Raw genomic sequence first — 20,819 nt, forward strand, 5'->3', positions numbered from 1 at the left:
GGCCTCAGAGGCCTTAAAGAAGTTCTCTTCTCCCCTTGTCCTTGTGCCCAATTTGCAGATGAGGAAACCAAGACCAGAAGTTTAGAGTCAGACTCAGAAGACCCATCATTCCTTTTTCTTTTTCACTTGAGGTCCCCTAGAGAGCTATGAAATAGTCTCCACAAAGCCTGAAGTTGCTGGCCACTGGCTCAAAATATCTCTGAAATTTCCATTATCTTAAAAAAATACATACATTTTTGCCTATGACTCCACAAACATTCATGTTCATGTTCACACAAAAATGTCCACTTCATAGTATGTACAAAGGAAACTTAGTGCTCTAGGTTTACCAGGCCTAATCGTGTTTATCCCGCCCCTTCCTGGCACATTCCCCAGGGGAAAAGGCAAACCCAGACTGCTCATGCTCAGCCTTTTCTCACCTTTCCCAGGTCCTCCCACGTGCAACAACTGGGGGGTTGGGGAGAGGGAGGTGCAAGTGCTCTGCCCAAGGGCTCTCAACCCCAGGGCAGGTAAGTTCTCAATTGAATGAGATTCTGTGCAAATGTGTCAGCCCCTCTTATGGAAGAAGCTGGTGCACCATCTGTCCTCTTGTCCTCCCCATACCATCTGACCAGGATAATTAATGTCTGCTCTCCCCTCAGGCTCCTGCTCAAACCTTTTTCTCTGCAGTCTTGGACCTTGGTGCCTTTTCCTCCCTAGGGGCAGGACAGAGCTTCAAAGGGCCACACCCCCAAATGTGTAGAGGTAAGATCTGGCTCTTCAAACACTACTTCAGTTGAAAAGAAGGGAGAACTGCCCACCCTCCATGCCTGCCCACCAGAACAACTGATGGCCCCCCTACCCATGCACTCTCTCAAACTCCTTTGGAGACACTGAGCAAAAGTACCTTCTTTAGTACTCTTTGTAAAGTGCAAAACGGTATGCAGTTTGGTACTGCCCACCATGGAGGTTGAGGAGCATGGCATGGCTCAGTCAAAGGGTCCTTTGATATTTGACAGATGAAATAGAGGCCCCCATCTTGCACTGAGCTAAAACTTTGGTCTCCTGGCTTCCAGGTACACCAGGTTGACCTGTCCAGGATCCAGCCTGGCATAAACTCACTTTGTGACCTTGGACCAAACCACCCATCCTCTCTGGAAGGTGTGGAAAAATGTGGCCCCAAAGGCTGAATAAAGCCAGAGAGTCAGGGACCTTGAACGCATGTGAAGGGGCTGGACTTGATTCTGTAGGTGAAGCTAAACCACTGAAGGTTTTTCAGCAGTGTGTGAGCCAGTTCCCCATCTGAGATCTTTCTGGAAGTCACGTGAGTGACAGAGTACAGAAAAAAAGAATCAGAGGCAGGGAGACCAGCTGAGAAAGCTTGCTGTGGCCCAGGAGAGAGGGGGAAGGCCTGCATTGGGATGATGACAGAGAAAGGAGAGCGGAGAAGTCAGACCCGTGGGTCAGCACTAGCTGCTGCTCACTCAGCCCCACCCGGTTCTTGTGTCAAGACAAAAAGAAAACCCAGGTGGCCTCATACCTTGATTCCTGGGAACGTAATGGCAGAAGAGGCGTAAGAGCCAATCATGAGGGCCATTAACGTGGAGCGCAGGTTCCCAAACATGTTGGGCAGCTGAGGAGGGAAAGCAGCACCCATGAGGTGGGGACACCGTGACCCTTGCCCAGCATTCCCAGCCCTGCTCCATACAATAGCCCCAGGAGACGCAGCAGAAAAGCCCCAAGGTAAAACAAACAGAAAAATCAATGTGGGAAACTGTACTCTGCTCCCTGCCTACACAGTCACAGTGCCCTTTAGCTTCAAAAAGGCTCCCAGACACCCCTCAGAGAGACATTTTGTTAATTTTGTTTAATTCCAGGTTTCCCAAGTTTCTTACGTAACACCTCTGAACAACACATGGAATAGGTGCTTAAGAAACACTGATCTTGGCTGGGCGCAGTGGCTCATGCCTGTAATCCCAGTACTTTGGGAGGCCGAAGCTGGTGGGAAGCTTGAGGTCAGGAGTTCAAGACCAGCCTGGACAACATGGTGAAACCCCATCTCCACCAAAAATACAAAAATTAGCTAGGCATGGTGGCATGCGCCTGTAATCCCAGCTACTCCAGAGGCTGAGGCAGGAGACTCGCTTGAACCTGGGAGGTGGAGGTTGCAGTGAGCCGAGATCGCACCACTGCACTTTAGCCTGGGTGACAGAGCGAGACTATGTCCCCACCCCCCAAAAAAAAGAAAAGAAAAGAAAGAAACAGTGATCTTGTCCAACCCATTTGAGATGAGACAATTGAGACCCAGGGAGGAAAAGTGTACTCAAGTTCACAGAGCACATTAATGGCTTTCTCCCCATTGTCGCTGTCCCAGCCCTAACCCAAAGCTGTGACCATGGCTGTGTCCCGGTAATAGGCGGTGCCTCTTAACCCTCTCGGTTGACGTCCCAGCCCAGTTTCTGCTTAATCAGGACAAATCACATCCTGGGAGGTGAGGGTGGAAATAAGGGAGGGAACTGAGCCAGGGCAGACAGTCTCCAGAGGAGGTGGCTCTGACGCAGAGCAGGGTCAGAACCCACACCAGGAGAGAATTTAATTGATCATGTGTCCCACTCACCTGCCTCAGCCAAGCCCTCAGGGCAGGGGAAGGCAAAGTCAGAATGCCCTTCGCACACACCCTCCTCTGGCCCCACCATCCTCCCCAAGTCACTAGATCCCACAGCTGAGAAGGACCTTAGGATCCGTACAAAGTCTAAACACACTCCACAGAGGGGGAAACTGAGACTCTGAAGGGAGGCCTCAATAGCTCTGGTAAAAAAGGCGTTTAGGCCGCGCGCGGTGGCTCACACCTGTAATCCCAGCACTTTGGGAGGCCGAGGAGGGTGGATTGTCTGAGCTCAGGAGTTCGCGACCAGCCTGAGCAACACGGTGAAACCCCGTCTCCACTAAAATACGAAAAAATAAGCCGGGCGTGGTGGCGTGCACCTGTAGTCCCAGATACTCGGGAGGCTGAGGCAGGAGAATTGCTTGAACCTAGGAGGCAGAGGTTGCAGTGAGCCGAGATCGCGCCACTGCACTCCAGCCTGGGCGACTCTGCGAGACTCCGTCTCAAAAAAAAAAAAAATGGTGTTTAAACACATATAACTAAATTATCCTTCCCCCTTCCCCTGAAGTGGCTGGCTCAGGAAAAACCTCTACCCACTCAGGCATAGGTTTTCCTGCACCCTGCATCTGTGAGGCACCACTGCCAAGGACGCCAGGGAAGGCTGCCAGGCCTGGAGAGGGGCAGGGCCCTCTCCCCTCCAAGGGGCCACAAACGCTGTCTGCGCCCAGTACCGTGGGTAGGGCGAGGCCGGCCGGCTAACCCCGGGCTGGCGGCCTTGCAGCGCGCGTGGCAACAGCAGCTGGGCCCGCAAGACTCAGCACGGGACGTCCTGGTCCAAGTCTGGGCCAAGAGCAGCGGCCCACGGGGCGGGGCCGGCCAGAGGGAGCGGGGAGAGGCTGAGGGGCGGTGCCAGCGCCGGACCCTGCCATTGGCTGGAGATTACAGGAGGCGGGGATATAGCAGGGAGGAGCCGCTGGACAAGCCCCACCCGGCCGCCAGGGAGGGTCTGAGGTCAAGCGCCGGAGAGAAGGGATTTAGGGCCCTGGGCCAAGTTGCACAGCAGGGAGAAGGGGCTGCGCAGAGGGGCGGGGAGAAAGGGATCCGCTTCCTTCCTTTAGAGTTGTGAAATGTCCCCGGTTGGAATTGAAGGCGGCTGCTGGGGAGAGGTGAAATTCAGCCAAAACCACCCAGTCAGGCAGCCCTTCTCAGAGATAAACAGTCCGAGCCAGCCCGGCCAGGAACCTTCCCCCCCAACCTCCCTAAGCCTTTAACACTCCTAAGCCTTTAACGCGTTTACACACTCACATAAATAAACACACTTTGAGCAACACACATACACCACTCACCACATGTAATAGGTCAAGCCATGTGCATGACTAGGTGTCGACAACTTCATATGGTTCAACCTAGTACACTCACAAACACACCTACCAACTCATGGCTTTCACAGGGACGGGGTCACACACCCACTCTCCCACGACATGGCAAGCGTACACACGCTATCTCAAGCTGCTCCCTCCCCCTCAAGATCATGTTACCCAGTTTTATTTTCTTCCCAGCACCTATGACGACTGACATAATTTATTAGTTTACTTGTTTATTGGGTTATCTGTGCCCCTCACCCCCAAAATGTAACCTCCAGCAGGGAGGATGACTTGGTCAGTCCTGATTGTGCTGTAGTCCAGGACCTAGAACAGAGCTCCATGGACATTCATGGGCTCTGTACACACAAACACACACATTAACATACACCCCGACACACAGCCTCATCCACACATACACAGCCTCACACCTGCCCTTTGCAGCCACCTGCACAGTTTCTCACACACTCACTTGATCTAGTGATCTGCGTCCACAGGCCCCTCCCCCAGCCCACTCATACTGCCCTCACCCCACTCACTCTGCCCTCACCCCACTCGGGGGAACTCTGCTGCCAGGCCAGGCCTGTGACACTCACCGTGAGTGAAGTGAACGTTAGGCAGATGCCACCAAAGCCATTCAGGGACAGCGCCAGGAATATCAACGGAGACAGAGCTGGAAAGGGGAAAGCAGCAGATGAGGGCATTTGGGGAGCTGTGGGAAGCCAAGGGCGGGAGCTGGGGTAAACATCTGCCTTCATCCCACCTATTCTTTTCTTGTGGGGCCACAAGAGGACAGACAACTCACCTTCCACGTCCCGGGAGGCCAGGGCCATGAGGGTGCAGGACGCAGTGAAGCAGGCACTGTGGAGACACAGGGAAGGGCGAGGGGTTGGCCTGTGAGCACCCCCCCCCTCCCCTCCCCCTGCAGCACGGTCCCTGTCCTCCCGTTCCCCATAGCCCAGCCACCTCACCTGCCAACCAGCCGCACGGGTCGGGGGCCAAAGCGGTCCATGAGGATCCCCAGTGGCAGGGTGGTGGCGCTGAGCACGAAGGAACCGATGGTGAAGCCCAGGTTGAGCATCTCGTCCTGCTGGTCACAGTCCAGCCACCTGCGCTGCTCATCCTGGGTGGTGTTGGTGCTGCTCTCAGCTGAGGAGGGGGAAGGGAGGGCTCAGCACATGACAGCAGGAACAGCTGGGCACAGGAGACAGCAGCCCACAGTCAGGCGGCCTGCTTTCAAATCCCATGCCAAGTGCCTTTGGGGGTACCCTAGAGACATATCTCCTCTGATGGGGCTGCTCCAGAAATGGCAGCCATTAGTACCTGACCCTGGGAGAGTCTTGTGCACACACAGCCTGAGGCTTCAACTAGCTCAAATGAAATACTGGACATAAAAGTATTTACTAAGTTGTAATATGCACTCAATGTCCAAGCTTAGGGGGTTGTGGACCCCCAACAAGAAGTGCCCCCATATCTAGAGGCAAAGGCAAAGGCAGTGAGTGGTACTCTAACGGCTATAACAAGAATTCATTAAAATGGACCGGCGTGGTAGTTCATGCCTGTAATCCCACCACTGTGGGAGGCTGAGACAGGCAGATCGCTTGAGCCTACAAGTTTGAGACCAGCCTGGGCAACATGGTAAAACCCCATCTCTAAATAAAAAAAAGAAATTTAGAAAGAACACTAAAACTTAGATGAAGCTTTCCCGATAAATGATAGTCTGATAAAATAATAGCTAATACTTATTGAGCACTTAACTATGCTCCAGGCACTGTTCTAAACACAACAGCCCCATAAGTCAGTTAATAAAGTATCCCGTTCCCCAGGTGATGAAGCTGAGGCACAGAATGAGAACCAGGCACTGCCCTCCAGTCCCCTCTAGAAGTCCACTTGGAGGACTTGTCCTTAACGGTAAACTGCCAACTTGGAGATGTGACAAGTTAAGGAGAAAAGCTAGTGATAGGAGACAAAGGGTTGCTTCGCTTTACTCAATGCTCAGTGAGTCATGAGGTGGCTGCCCCCAGGCCTCCAAGTTGTCACTTGGCAGCACTGCCAAGGGCAAACTCAGGGTGCACCTGGAGCAGGCAGACAGACCAGGGTCTGAATTCCCACCACCAGCCTTACTAGCTGTGCACCTTGACCAAGTAACTTTCTTCTTGTCTGTAAACTGGACCAAAGAATGCCTAACCCACGACCTCCTTAGGAGGATTAAATTGGAGACAGTAAACAAAGAGCTTTGCACAGGGCCTGGCCCAGAGAAAGTGCTCCTGAAGGATCTGAGGAAGGGGTAGCTGACCCTCCTGCTGGGTCATGTGGTAAGCACGTACTCTAGGAGCTGGGCATCCGCACTACATGAGACAGGAAGTTCTCAGCTCTAGAGTGACAGGTGCTGCTAAAAGAACAAACCAGGCCAGGTGCAGTAGCTCACACCTGTAATCTCAGGACTTTGGGAGGCCAAGGTGGGTGCATCTCTTGAGCCCAGGAGTTCAAGACCAGCCTGAGCAACATTGGGAAACCTTGCCTCTACAAAACAAATTTTAAAAATTAGCCGAGCATGGCGATGCATGTCTGTAGTTCCAGCTACCTGGGAGGCTGAGGTAGGAGGATTGCTTGAGCCCGGGAGGTCAAGGCTGCAGTGAGCCATGATCACACCATTGCACTCCAGTCTGGGTGACAGAGCAAGGCCCTGTTTCAAAAAAAAAGAAAAGAAAAGAAAAGAAAACAAAAAAACAAAAAAACCAACAAGGGGACAAGGGGATGTGATAATGCCTGGATGCTAGGGGGTGGTAGAGGACATCTGCCCTCAGTAGTGAAAATGACCCCTGACTTTACATATCCAAAGGGCATGCAGGCGGCAGAAGAGTAAAGAGAAACGAATCTGTGTGTTAACATAAGGAAGAACACAAAGGCCTGGCAGATCCTGAGTGTTGACCAGCCACGGAAGGAACCGTCCTGGACAACAGAGAGTCTTCTTCAGTACCAGCTGCCAAGGAGGTGGGGAAAGTGCTCAGACACCTCCAGGAAGCACTTAGGGGGCTGGACCACACAGCCTTTGGGGATCAGGCTAGCCCTATAATTTAGTGATCTTTATGATCACTGTCATTTCTCTACAGGTTTGTTTTTTTTTTTGAGACAGGGTCTCACTCTGTCGCCCACGCTGGAGTGCAGTGGTGCAATTATAGCTCACTGCACCTTTGACTTCCCAGCTCACTGTAGCCTTGACCTCCCGAGTTCAAGTGATACCCCCACCTCAGCCTCCTGAGTAGGTGTGTCTACAGGTGCATGCCACCACACCTGGCTACTTTTTGTATTTTTTGTAGAGATGAGGTTTCAACTGTTGCCCAGGCTGGTCTCGAACTCCTGGGCCCAAGTGATCTGCCTGCCTGGGCCTCCCAAAGTGCTGGGATTACAGATATGAGCAACTGTGCCCGGCCTCTCTACAGGTTTATCTGCATTGGTTTATTCATTCTACACCCACTTACTGGATATTTACTATACAACAGCACTCTGTTGGGACAATGCGTAAAGCAAGAAGAAATACAAAGATGATTTTAAACCAGAGGCTGCACACCAGTGACCAGCAGTTGCCCCCACCCATGTTTTGCTTTGCTGGCAATGTTGACCCTTATAGTGTTGTAAATTATAATTGGGTGCCAGTTTAAAATCAGGAGTTATCACATAAAAATCCAGATGTCTTGCTTCTCTTTAAAAAGTTAGAAGATCGGCCAGGTGCGGTGGCTCAAGCCTGTAATCCCAGCACTTTGGGAGGCCGAGGAGGGTAGATCACAAAGTCAGGAGATCGAGACCATCCTGGCTAACACGGTGAAACCCCGTCTCTACTAAAAATACAAAAAAAAAATTAGCCGGGCATGGTGGTGGGCGCCTGTAGTCCCAGCTACTTGGGAGGCTGAGGCAGGAGAATGGCGTGAACCTGGGAGGTGGAGCTTGCAGTGAGCCGAGATCGCGCCACTGCACTCCAGCTTGGGTGACAGAGCAAGACTCCGTCTCAAAAAATAAAAATAAAAATAAAAAGAAGATCTGGGCATGACTGTAGCTGAGTGGAGGCCATCCCCTTTTGCCAGGGCTTGCCTTCTCAAGGTCATACACGTCCTCACCTCTCTTTTAATTCCCAGACATTGCTATTCTACACCTGCCCTGCTTTACCCAATTATTAGCAAATGCCTGGCCTCAACTGGCATTTCCATTTGCAGTCCCTGAATTAGACACTGTTCCTGCTCCTAAGTCTTTGATAATCAAATGACAATTTCCCTCACAAACAATCCCACTAGCATGCAAATTTACACCTACTTTGTGCTAATATTTTCTATAGAGAATCCCATTTAATCCATGCAATAACCCTAAAAGGTGAGTACAATGGTCCCCATTTTATAAATGGTAAGGGTCCAAGAAGCAAAGCAATTCAGTTAGCCAGCTTCTTACAGGCAGGCTCAGATTCAAACTCAAGATAATCTCCAAAGTCAACAGCTTTCCACTGCACCAAAGGGCCTCTGTGTTACATGGGCCAGTTAGCTCAGTAAGTTTCCCAAGCACACGTCAGTGCCAGAAAGGACATGTGCTCTTCCACTAACGGAGAATCCATTCCCGTGAAATGCTAATGACTTAGTGTCAATTCATACATTCATTCCTGTTTTATCGATCAGTCTTTTATGAGTTTGACCGAGTTCATTCATAAGGAAGGCTTGATCACTCTGAGTAGTTGGATAAAAATCCAAATTCTGAACTAAAAGGGGAGCCAGCCCAAGATGCCAAGACCTCTTAGAGCTGTGTCCATGTTAATGACAACAGAAAAGGTCTTTGGCATCAACCCCCAACCCCAACATTTATAGACAAATAAAGCGAAGCACAGGATGGGACAGTGATTAAGCTGGGCTTGGAAGCCAGGGAAAGCAGTGTTTCCCAGTATGTGGTATGCACAGCATGTGGGCACTCAAGATGGGTTCAGGAAGTAACATGGAGCAGTTTTTCAGGTTTCATAATTATTCGTTATTTGAATGTGTATTAAAAACATACATTGGCCAGCCGCAGTAGCTCACACCTATAATCCCAGCACTTTGGGAAGCCAAGGCAGGTGGATCACTTGAGATCAGGAGTTCAAGACCCACCTGGCCAACATGGTGAAACCCTGTCTCTACTAAAAATACAAACATTAGCCGGGTGTAGTGGTGGGTGCCTGTAATCCCAGCTACTCCAGAGGCTGAGGCAGGAGAATCGCTTGAACCCGGGAGGCAGAGGTTCCAGTGAGCCGAGATCACACCACTGCACTCCAGCCTGGGCTACAGAGAGAGACTCCATCTAAAAAAAACTAACAACAAAAAAAAAAACAAAAAACGATACACGTATATATGTACATATATATGTATTAGAAACATACATGTATATGTATAATGTTTGGGGGTGGGTAACAGCAAACCCGATATTCCAAGAATATTACACTTTAGAATGAAGCTATTTTTTTTTAAGCAGACTGATTCAAAAGGAATTATTAAGTAAATAACACCAGCTATGGCAAAGGGAAATGGTAAAATCATGAAGGTGAACTGCAAATGACTAGGTTTGGGATGGTTGTGAAGCACCTGGAGTCTGGAAGAGCCGGGTTCAAATTCTAATTCCACTAGCTGTGCTGCAGAAACTCTCTGAGGCTCCATTATCTCATCTGGGAAATGGGGACAGTGGTCTCAACCACCTGAGAGGCTGGCTCTGAGAACTGTCACACATACACACACAGTGAACACTCACAAAATGATCACATTTTCTTTGTCTCCCTGCTCAGCATTCCTTTCCTAACCCCATGATGCTTCCCTTTCCTGCCTCTGACATGGTCACATTCAGCAAAAACACCTTAGGGGTTGGGTGTGGTGGTTTATGCCTGTAATCCCGGCACTTTGGGAGGCCAAGACAGGAGGATCGCTTGAGTCCAAGAGTTTGAGACTAGCCCTGGCAACATAGTGAGACCCCATCTATACAAAAAATAAAAACATTAGCTAAGCATAGTGGTGCACACCTGCAGTCCCTGCGACTCCAGAGGCTGAGGTGGGAGGATCACTTGAACCTGGGAGGTGGAGGCCACAATGAGCTGAGACCACACCACTGCACTCCAGCTTGGGTGACAAAGTGATACCCTGTCTCAAAAAATAATAATAAGTAATTAATTAAATAAAATTTTAAAATTAGTCAGGTGTGGTGGTGTGCACCTGTAGTCCAAGCTACTCAGGAGGCTGAGGTGGGAGGATTGCTTGAGCCTGGGAGATCAAGGTTGCAGTGAGCATTGATCATGCCACTGCACTCCAGTCTGGTGACAGAGTGAGACCTTGTCTCAAAAACAAACAAACAAAATCTTAGGATTGGGCTCTCGCTGGTGTCTTGTCTATGGCTGGATTCCCCCAGGAGAGCCCTGGGCCATTGGAGGTCAGGGACATCCACACTATTCCCATGAGTCCCAGTAGAAAGGTTCTGGAGTCCAATGTGAAACTAAATCTTTACTCTGCCCTTTATTTACTAGCTGTGTGACCTTGCACAAGTTACTTAGCATCTCTGAGCTTCAGGTTTCTCTTCTATAAAATGGGGTTAATAAAAATAATACCTGTATCACAGATTTGTAGTGAGGACTAAATATCTAACTAACAAATAGTAAATGCCTAAAGAACTTTAGCAATTGTTTTATTTGGGCACTTATGCTGGATATAGAGTAGTTTGTGATAAATTGAACTGCTTCTGCCTAAATTCTGAGAAACAGAGGCTCCGTTAGCTGTGATACCCTTATAGGTAGGTCAGAGGACGTGGCCAGGTAACCCCAAAGTTGATACTAGTGAATGCTTCAATAATGAGTTCCAGGCCAGGCACAGTGGCTCACATCTGTAATCTCAGCACTTTGGGAGGCTCAGGTGGGAAGATCACTTGAGCCCAGGAGTTCAAGACCAGCCCTGGCAACATAGTGAGAACCTGTCTCTACAAAAAATAAAAAATTAGCCGAGGCCAGGTGCAGAGGCTCAAGCCTGTAATCCTAGCACTTTAGGAGGCCAAGAAAGGGGCATCACTTGAGGCAAGGAGTTCTAGACCAGCCTGGGCAACATGGTGAAACCCCGTCTTTACCAAAAATACAAAAAAATTAGCCGGGCATGGTGGCACAGGCCTGTAATCCCAGCTACTTGGGAGGTTGAGGCAGCAGAATCACTTGAACCCGGGAGGCAGAGGTTGCAGTGAGCGGTGATTGCGCTGCTGCACTCCAGCCTGGGCGACAAAGTAAGACTGTCTCAAAAAATAAAAACAAAAAATAAAAAATTAGCCGTGCGTGGTGGTACATGCCTGTGGTCCCAGCTACTTAGGGGGATGAGACATGAGGATCACTTGTATCCAGGAGGCTGAAGATGCATTGAGCTGTGTTTATACCACTGGACTCCAGCCTAGGCAAGAGAACAAGATCCTATTTCTAAAATAATAATAATTGTAATAATCATAATGAGTTCCTCATTTGTTGAGCTCTTCATATTTTTGTTAAATGACATCATTTGATCCTTAAATCATTGTTCTTTGGAAGAAAGGTTGACAATTGTCCACTTTGTTTTATAGACTTGGAAAGAATGGAGATCCAGAGAAGATAAGGTCACATAGCAAATAACAGCAAAGCCAGGTTCAGAATGTAGTAACAATCCCATCCGTAGTCTGAAATTTTATCTGCTTACCCTCATTTCATTTTCACAACAGCGCTATAAGGTATGGATTACTAGTCCCATTTTACCATATGGGGTAATTGAGGTATTAAGAAAATTAAGTGCTAGGCACGGTGGCTCACGCCTGTAATCCCAACACTTTGGGAGGCCAAGGCGGGTGGATCACCTGAGGTCAGGAGGTCGAGACCAGCCTGACCAATATGGTGAAACGCTGTTTCTACTAAAATTACACAAATTAGCCGGGCATGGTGGCGTGCACCTGTAATCCCAGCTACTCAGGAGGCTGAGGCAGGAGAATCGCTTGAACCTGGGAGGCGGAGGTTGCAGTGAGGTGAGATCGCACCACTGCACTCCAGCCTGGGCAACAGAGCGAGATTCCATCTCCAAAAAAAAAAAAAAAAAGAAAAGAAAAGAAAGAAAGATAGAAAGAAAATTAAGTAACTGGCTTCAATCACCCAACAGCACATAGCGGAGTTGGAAGCCTGCCTCTTTCCACACACTATGGCAACACAGATTCCTGGTCTGATTCTGTGTTCTTGGGACACTGCAGAGGAAGACTGACACCCAAAGTGAATAAAGTTTCAAGAAGCAGAAAGTAGACACTTTTGATCATGCAGCATGACTGAGGCAGATCAGGCAACAGCACCCACAGTCAGCCCGACAGCCTCAAGGATTTTGGCTGGAGTCCCTTGAAGGGAAGAGAGGTAGGTAAAGATAGGCATGTTGTACCGTGCTTTGCAAGAATGGACAAATAAGTCCTGGAAAATTAAAAAATTAGCCAGGTGTGGAAGCACATGCCTGTAATCCTAGCTACTCAGGAGGCTGAGGTGGGAAGATCACGTGAGTCCAGAAGTTCAAGGCTGCAGCAATGATCACACCACTGAACTCCTGCCTAGCTGACAGAGTGAGATCCTGTCTCAAAAATGAAACAAAACAAATAAATTCTGAGAAAAGGACTGGGCACGGTGGCTCCCACCTGTAATCCCAGGACTTTGGGAGGTAGAGGCAGATGGATCACTTGAGGCCGGGAGTTCCAGAAAAGCCTGGCCAACAGGTGAAACCGCATCTTTACTAAAAATACAAAAATTAGCCAACCATGGTGGTACACGCCTGTAATACCAGCTACTCAGGAGTCTGAGGCAGGAGAACTGCTTGAAACCAGAAGGCAGAGGTTGCATTGAGCCAAGATGAAGCCATTGCACTCCAGCCTGGGTGACAGAGACTCTGTCTCCAAAAAAAAAAAAGAAACAAAGAAAGAATTCACTTTGGTCACCTCTAGTAATCCCTAACAGCCAGATTTAGAAGCATACCCACTTCTGGGCAACTTACAACACCAAGTGGATATCTCACACTATATACAAAATCAACTCAAAATGGATCAAGGATCTAACTATAAGAGCTAAAACTACAAAACTCAAAGAAAACACAGGCCGGGCATGGTGGCTCACACCTGCAATCCCAGCACTTTGGGAGGCCGAGGCAGGTGGATCACGAGGTCAGGAGATCGAAACCATCGTGGCCAATGTGGTGAAACCCCGTCTCTACTAAAAATACAAAAATTAGCTGGGCATGGTGGTGTGTGCCTGTAGTCCCAGCTACTCAGGAGGCTGAGGCAGGAGAATTGCTTGAATCCAGGAGGCAGAGGTTGCAGTGAGCCAAGATCGCGCCACTACACTCCAGCCTGGGTGACAGAGCAAGATTCCGTCAGAAGGACAAAGGAAGGAAGGAAGGAAGGAGGGAGGGAAGGAGGAAGGGAGGGAGGGAGGGAAATAAGGAAGGAAGGAAGGAAGGAAGGAAGGAAGGAAGGAAACACAGGTGTAAATCTTTGTGACCTGAGATTAGGCAATAGTTCCTTAAACATGACACCAAGATACAAGTGGCAAAAGAGAAAAATAGAAAATTGGACTTCAATATTAAAAACTGTTGGGCACTAAAGGACACCAAAAGAAAGTGAAAGACAACCCAAAAATGGAAGGAAAATTTTTACAAATCATATATAGGAGACTTATATCTAGAACATAAAGAACTCTTACATCTCAGTAATAGAAAGATAACCTAATTTTAAAGTGGGCAAAGGACCTGAATAGACCTTTCTCCAAAGATATGCCAAAAGCCAATAAGCACAGGAAAAGATGCTCAACATCATTGGTCAGTAGGGAAACACAAATCAAAATCACAAAAAAACTTTACATCCACTAGGATGGCTATAATAAAAAAAGATGTGCAGGCCGGGCGCGGTGGCTCATGCCTGTAATCCTAGCACTTTGGGAGGCCGAGGTGGGCGGATCACTTGAAGTCAGGAGTTCGAAACCAACCTGGCCAACATGGTGAAACCCCATCTCTACTGAAAATACAAAAAATTAGCCGGGCGTGGTGGTGGACGCCTGTAATCCCATCTACTCAGGAGGCTGAGACACGAGAATCGCTTGAACCCGGGAGGCGGAGGTTGCAGTGAGCTGAGATCATGCCATTGCATTCCAGCCTAGGCAACAGAGTGAGACTCCATCTCAAAAAATAAAAATAAAAAAATACAAAAAGATGGGCAACGACACATATTGTTGAGGCTACAAAGAAAGTGAACCCTCATCACCGCTAACAGGAATGTAAAATAGGCTGGTCCCAGTGCAGTGGTGTTTACACCTATTGATCAAAACCAGTTCCTTTTCCACTCCCACTGCTTCACTTGACTAGTCTTAAATATATATATATATATATATATATATATATATATATATGAGAAATTAAAAATTTAAAATTTAAATTTAAATTTAAAAAAATGTAAAGGAGGCCAGACACAGTGGCTCACGCCTGTAAATCCCAGCACTTTGGGAGGCCAAGGGGGGTGGATCACCTGAGGCAGGATTTCAAGACCAGCCTGGACAACATGGTGAAACCCCATCTCTACTAAAAATACAAAAATTAGCCGGGCATGGTGGCGGGCGCCTGTACCTGGGAGGCTGAGGCAGGAGAATCGCTTGAACCCAGGAGGTGGAGGTTGCCCTGAGCTGAGATAGTGCCATTGCACTCCAGCCTGGGCAACGAGAGAGAAATTCTGTCTCAAAAAAAAAAAAATTTTTTTAAGAATATGAAATAGTGTAGCCACTTTGGAAAACAATTTGGTAGCTCCTCAAAATGTTAAACATAGTTACCCTTGCAACTGACCAGCAATTCCTAAGAAAAATGAAAGCATACCTCGACATTAAAAACTTTACAAGGGCCAGGCAGGGTGGCTCACACCTATAATCCCAACACTTTGGGAGGCCCAGGAGGGAGGATCACTTGAGCCCAGGAGTTCGAGACCAGTCTCGGCAACATAGCATGACCCAGTCTCTACAAAAAAAAATTTTTTTAATTAGCTGGATGTGTTGATGCGGGCCTGTAGTCCCAACTATTCTGGAGGCTGAGGTGGGAGGATCATTTGAGCCCAGGAGGTTGAAGCTGCAGTGAATTGTGATTGTGCCTCTGCACTCCAGCCTGGGTCACTGAGTGAGATACCCTGTCTCAAAAAAATTAAAAAAAAAAAAGTCCAGAAGAACATTTGGGTCTCACTCTGTGGTCCAGGCTGGAGTATAATGGCACAATCATAGCTCACTGCAGATTCAAACTTCTGGCCTCAAGTGATCCTCCTGCCTTAGCCTTGAAATAAGCGTGGATTACAGATGAGCCACCACACCCAGCCAGACCATTATTCATAATAGCCAAAATGTGAAAACAACCCAAATCTCCATCAACTGACAAATGGATAAATAGAATGGTGGTTGATCCATACAATGGAGTATTACTCAGCAATAAAAAGAAGTCCTGATACATGCTACAAGGATGAACCTCGAAAACATTATGCTAAGTGAAAGCAGCCAATCACAAAAGGCTAAATATTACAAGATTCCATTTAAATGAAATGTTCAGAATAGGTAAATCTAACTTTTATCACAGGCAAAGCTATGACAGGAAATAGATGAGTGGTTGCCTAGTGCTTGGGGGCAGAGGTGGGGGTGAGGCGAGTGAGTACTGCTAATGGTACAGAGTTACTTTTGGGGATAAAGAAACTGTTCTGAAATGGACTCTGGTGATGGTTGCACTACTCTGAACATACTAAAACTGTTAAATTATATACTTGAAATGGGTGACTTGTGAGGCATGGAAATTATATCTTAATAAAGCTGTTTTACATATTTTACATATTTAAAAATGCAGGTGGAGGGATGAGCCCTCTAAAGAGAAGCAGGAGTTTGAGGAGGTTCTAAATATTGTGTGGTGGGTACTGAGGCATATAAATTTGTCAGACCTCATCAAAATGTATGATGTAATCTTCAAGAAAGTTGATTTTAAAGAAACACCACCAGCACCAGGTGGAGAATGCAGGAAGAAGTTACACAAGGGGTAGGCCAAGAGTGATGGCTCATGTCTATAATCCCAGCGCTGCGGGAGGCCGAGCCGGGTGGGTCACTTGAGGTCAGGTGTTCGAGACCAGCCTGGCCAACATGGTGAAAGCCCGTCTCTACTAAAAATACAAAAATTAGCCAGATGTGCTCGCTTGAACCCAGGGGGAGAAGGTTGCAGTGAGCCAAGATCATGCCAATGCACTCCAGCCTGGGTGACAGAGTGAGACTCTGTCTCAAAAAAAAAAAAAAGTTACATAGGGGACAGTGGCAGGTGTCAAGGGCAGGCAGGGTCTCTCCTATCTCCAGGATAAACTCATAGGGGACTGAGATGCCATGTGGGTCCCTAATAGCCCTCCACTTGGTTTTTGCAGCCACCCTTATGTGTATCATTTCATGTCAGGCCTCTTCTTCCCGACCCACCCAGCCATCCCAGCCTGGCTGCCAACCCCACCTCCTCCAGCCCCTGTCACCCCATAATTGGGGCCAGGAGGCATGGGAGAGTCGCCATCTCTCGGTGCCATCTGTTGCATCTTTACAGATAACCATGGCTGGATACGGCAGATCCTGGGGTGGAGCAGCCACTGTTCAGAGCAGTGATCAAGACCTCCCCATCTCCACCCCTCAAGGAATCGGTTTTCTCCCATAGCCACATCAGGTGCTGTGCAGGAAAGAGTTGAAACGAGAAGCCAGGAGCAACCAGAAGGACACTAACATTTATTAAGCACTGCGGACTCTCACAGCACTCCCACGGAATCGATATTATTATCCCCATTCTGAAGACCAGGCAACTGAAGCTCAATGTTTAAGGAACTCACCGAAGTCACCAACTGATAAAAGTGATGGAAGCTGGGATTCAAATCCAAGCTAAACTTCCTTCCAAGCTTACTCCACAACACAGAGGTTGGGGAAAGGGGATAAAAAGAGAGGGGAGCCCAATTCCATTTCCACCCAGCTCCTTAGGCGGAGCTTGTCAGCACAGCTCTCTCCTTCCCAGAATAGGAAGATACCCATCAGAGGCAAGTCCTAGACACCAGCAGTGGTAACTCCCTGCCCCAAGGCAGCTGCAGACAGCCTATGGCTGTAGTTACTGCTCCCAAAGAGTGTTAGAATTCCCACTCCCAGCTTCGGGGCCACTCACACAAGGTGATTGAAGTGGAAACCAGAGACCCTCCACAATGCCCTCCTAGAGGAAATGAGGCTATGTAACTTTGTCCAAATGAGTAATTTGAAAACCTGGGGGCTCCCAGGTCCTGAAAAGGGAAGAATGTGGGGCCCTTTACATTCATACTCCACTTTGTGCAGCTCTCCCTTGTCTTATGATAGCCCTATTAAGAAATTCCTCTCCCAGCACGTCTCCTTCAAAGAGCTCTAGACCTGAGGCTGTCAGAGGCTTAGGACTCTGCCTATTAGTCCCAAGGTCTGGATGACCAGCAGGACACCTGGCATTCAGTGACCACTGGATTAGATAAATGAAATAGTGGGCAGAGTGCCACCCATTCTCCCCCTGAAGTTTGAAGAGGTCGAGAAGTGAGGCTGTCCAACTGCTGACCCTGCTTTCTGTCCACCTGGCTACCTAACCTTCTCTGGCTTCCACCTGCCCCTTTGCCATCCCTCCCCCCAGCCCACCCAGCCCATTTTCAGGCATACCTGGGCACATGCTGGAATAGAAGCCCTCGTTCTTCAGAATGATCAACAGGGAGCCCCAGCCCAGGAGCACAGCAGAGAAGAAGAGGTTCTCCAGCACAGCCGTGCAGGCCATCCACCAGCGCCTCCGGTACGCCTGTTGCAGCGTGGGGGCCATGCTGACCCCGAGCCTGCACAGAAACAGAGCGCTGGGTGAAGGGCCCCCCAGTGGCCCCAGGGAAGGGTCCTGCATCATGGTGGCACCCGACACCTCTCGGGCCAGCCCGCGAGGAGCCCCTCATGGAGGCCCCATAGAGCCCTGGGCTTCCCAGCCGGTGCCACGGAGCTGGCTCCGTGCGCACTAGCAGTGCCAGAGGTGCACGCGGCACGAGGCTCCCGCTGAGCCACTATCGGAAACAAGGAAGGTCCTGTCTGCGCGCTGCAGCTTCCTAGCAGGCTGCCGGGTTCTCCCACCCAGGCCAGGGCGCTCAGGGCCGGGCTGCTGGGGGAGAAAGTCCGCATTTGCCCAGGTCCCCAGAGGACAGCAAGGGGCAGAGCGCGCTCTGAAGCACCGCGGGCCCATGTCCGGACTCTCGCGCCAGGAAAGACCCCTAGAAGCTGGCAGGAAGAAGGGCAAGTTCAAGGCTACCCTACGACCCCATCTTCCAGTTGCCCCTCCAAGACCTCTCCTTCCCTCTGGGGCCGGGCGACAGCAAGCCCTCCCCCTTTCCGTATCAGGTGACCCACGACCCTACAGTCTCTCGGGCCAAGCCAACAGCTGCCACGTGGAGGGAGACCCAGGACGGGCTCTCCTCGGTTCCCTCCTCCCCCGCGCGCCCCCCACTCACTCCGCAGGGCTCGGGGCACCAGGCTTTGCACCTCGGAACCCGCTTGCCCCCCTCCAGCCCCGGGAGGGGGCTCGGACTTCGGCAGGAAGTCTGGCGGCTGCTGACTTTATAAGGGCAGCGGTGGCGGATGGGCTGGCGGGCGGGTGTGTTTACCAAAGGGAGGGAAAGAGCCCCAGCTCCCCCCGCCGCGGCCGCTGCAGCCTCGGCGGGAGGAGAGGGAACGCGGGCGGCGCGGGGGCGGGGAGCGACAACCGGGATGAGACCGAGGAAAGCGGAGAGGAGAAGGGCAAGAAAGACCCAGAGAGAGGGGAGGAAGTACCAGTCACTTCTTCCAGGGGGGACTCGGTATTCTCATCTGTGAAATGGGGCTTTGGGTTCAAGCGCTCCAGGAGGTCCGCTGGAACTCTGGCAAACGCGCAGCTCTAAGCAGAGGAAGTGCAGCGAGCGGGGACCCGGGAGGAAGAGAAGAGTCGGAGGGGTCAGAGAAAAGAAAAGGGAAGGACGCAGAAAAGGGAAGGACGCGCTTGGCGAGATGGGACACTGTGCCGCGGGACCGCGGGCGCAAGTAACGGTCTTTCCTTGGGAAGCCTGGCAGTGTCGGCGGGAGCCGGCCTCGGTGTCTCTCAGCCGACGCACAGCCCGAGACCCTACGCGCGCCCCCTCCCCGCCCACGCTGCTCACCTCCGGTCACCGGCAAATGAGCAGCCAGCAGCTGCGGACGCCTCCGGGAGCGCAACGCTTTCGCGGCGCGTCCGGAGTCCCGTGGGCCCAGCCCTGAGCCGCGCCCGCGCTGGGGTCTTCTCTGCGTGCAGGACCCGGTGGCCACGGAGCTTCAGCCTGACAGCCCGGTGGCCTCGCCTCCGCTGTCTCCTCGGAAGAAGCGGGGGAACTGGGAACCCGCCGGGCGCCAGAGGTCTGCGAAGCTGGGCTTGGATGAAGTGGATCTGCGGAGTTGATAGTTGTATTTACACGCGTCCGGGGCTGCGCCCCGAGGTGGGGGCGGGGGCTCACTTCTTTTCCCCTCCCCTTAGGTCGAGTTTCACGCGCACGTGACTCGCCCGCTGGTCCCGGACACTCTCCCTCTGGCACAGCCCCAGCACCTACATTTCCACCCTGGACCCCCATCTTCTCCCCCAAGCCCCCAGACTAACATCAGGCAGCGCCCTCTGTATCCTTGTTCAAAACAAAGTGCGATTCGGCTGAAGCCGACTGACCGCGATTCAGGGCCGCCTTGGGTGGGGTTTTGAACTGTGCAGCTGGAAGCAGTGTTTTCCGAGAGGCAGAGTGGCACGGGTTTCTTTGGAGTTAGTCAGATCGAGGTCTGAGTCTTGACTTTTTAACTGACTACCCTGGGTTACCTAGGGCAAGCTACCTCTCTGAGCCTCAGCTTCCTCCTCCCTAAATTCGGTTAAAATGGAACCTACCTAACTGCCCAAAGGAATCGGGATTGTGATGCAGGTAAAATGCTAAGCATAGCATTTGGCATAGTAAGCATAATGTTAATTGTTGCTGCTGTCATTATTTCAGAAGACCTGGTGATCGGATGCTTCCAGATCAACAATTGATTGACTCCAGGTAAATCTCTCAGCCTCCCTGAGCCTCAGTATCCTCATCTGTAAAATAGACTACTATGGTGTGGAGTAATGAGAAGTAATCTCATTACATGTGAGTTTAATTGTGTGTTAAGAGTGCTGCTAATGCATGCTGAGCTTAATACCTAGGTGATGGGTTGATAGGTGCAATAAACCACCATGGCACACATTTACCTACGTAACAAACCTGCACATTCTGCACATGTACCCCAGAACTTAAAATAAAAATTAAAAATTAAAAAAAAAAGAGTGATACTGGTGGCCAGGTGTGGTGGTTCATGCCTGTAATCCCAGAACTTTGGGAGGCCAAGGCAGGAGGATCGCTTGAGCTCAGGAGTTCGAGACCAGCCTGGACAACATGGTGAAACCCCGTCTCTACAAAAAAGAAAAAAAAATAGCCAGGCATGGTGGTGTGCACCTGCAGTCTCAGCTACCCAGCAGGCTGAAGTGGGAGGATCACTGAGCTGGAGAGATGGAGGCTGCAGTGAGCCAAGATCATGCCACTGCACTCCAGCCTGTGTGACAGAGTGAGACTCTGTCTCAAAAACAAAACAAGAATGACTACAGAAAGCTCCAAGAAGGCCTCAGATAAAAGGGAACCCCTGAACAGATGAGCCACCAAGCCAAGAGAGGAACTAATGGCTACCATAGACAGGGCACTTTCCAAAATAAAAATACTGTTATTAATTCCTCAAGACATCATGGTCCCATTTAAACCTCATAGCTTTTCAGAGAGGGAGA

The 20,819-nt window shown here is 50.1% G+C and overlaps 1 protein-coding gene across 1 annotated transcript in view; it reads right to left on the bottom strand.

The window, feature by feature from the left end:
* Positions 1-18,450, bottom strand: part of SLC43A1 (solute carrier family 43 member 1) — a 30,557-nt gene extending 12,107 nt beyond the window's left edge. Inside the window, 5 exon segments of the mRNA XM_019037676.4 lie at positions 1,520-1,612; positions 4,542-4,618; positions 4,751-4,806; positions 4,917-5,094; positions 17,663-18,450. Of these exon segments, the coding sequence (XP_018893221.4) occupies positions 1,520-1,612; positions 4,542-4,618; positions 4,751-4,806; positions 4,917-5,094; positions 17,663-17,894 (636 nt within the window). The 5' untranslated portion in view covers positions 17,895-18,450.
* Positions 18,451-20,819: the final 2,369 nt, after the last annotated feature.

This window comes from Gorilla gorilla, chromosome 9, assembly GCF_029281585.2.
Source record: "Gorilla gorilla gorilla isolate KB3781 chromosome 9, NHGRI_mGorGor1-v2.1_pri, whole genome shotgun sequence".
Lineage (NCBI taxonomy): Eukaryota > Metazoa > Chordata > Mammalia > Primates > Hominidae > Gorilla > Gorilla gorilla.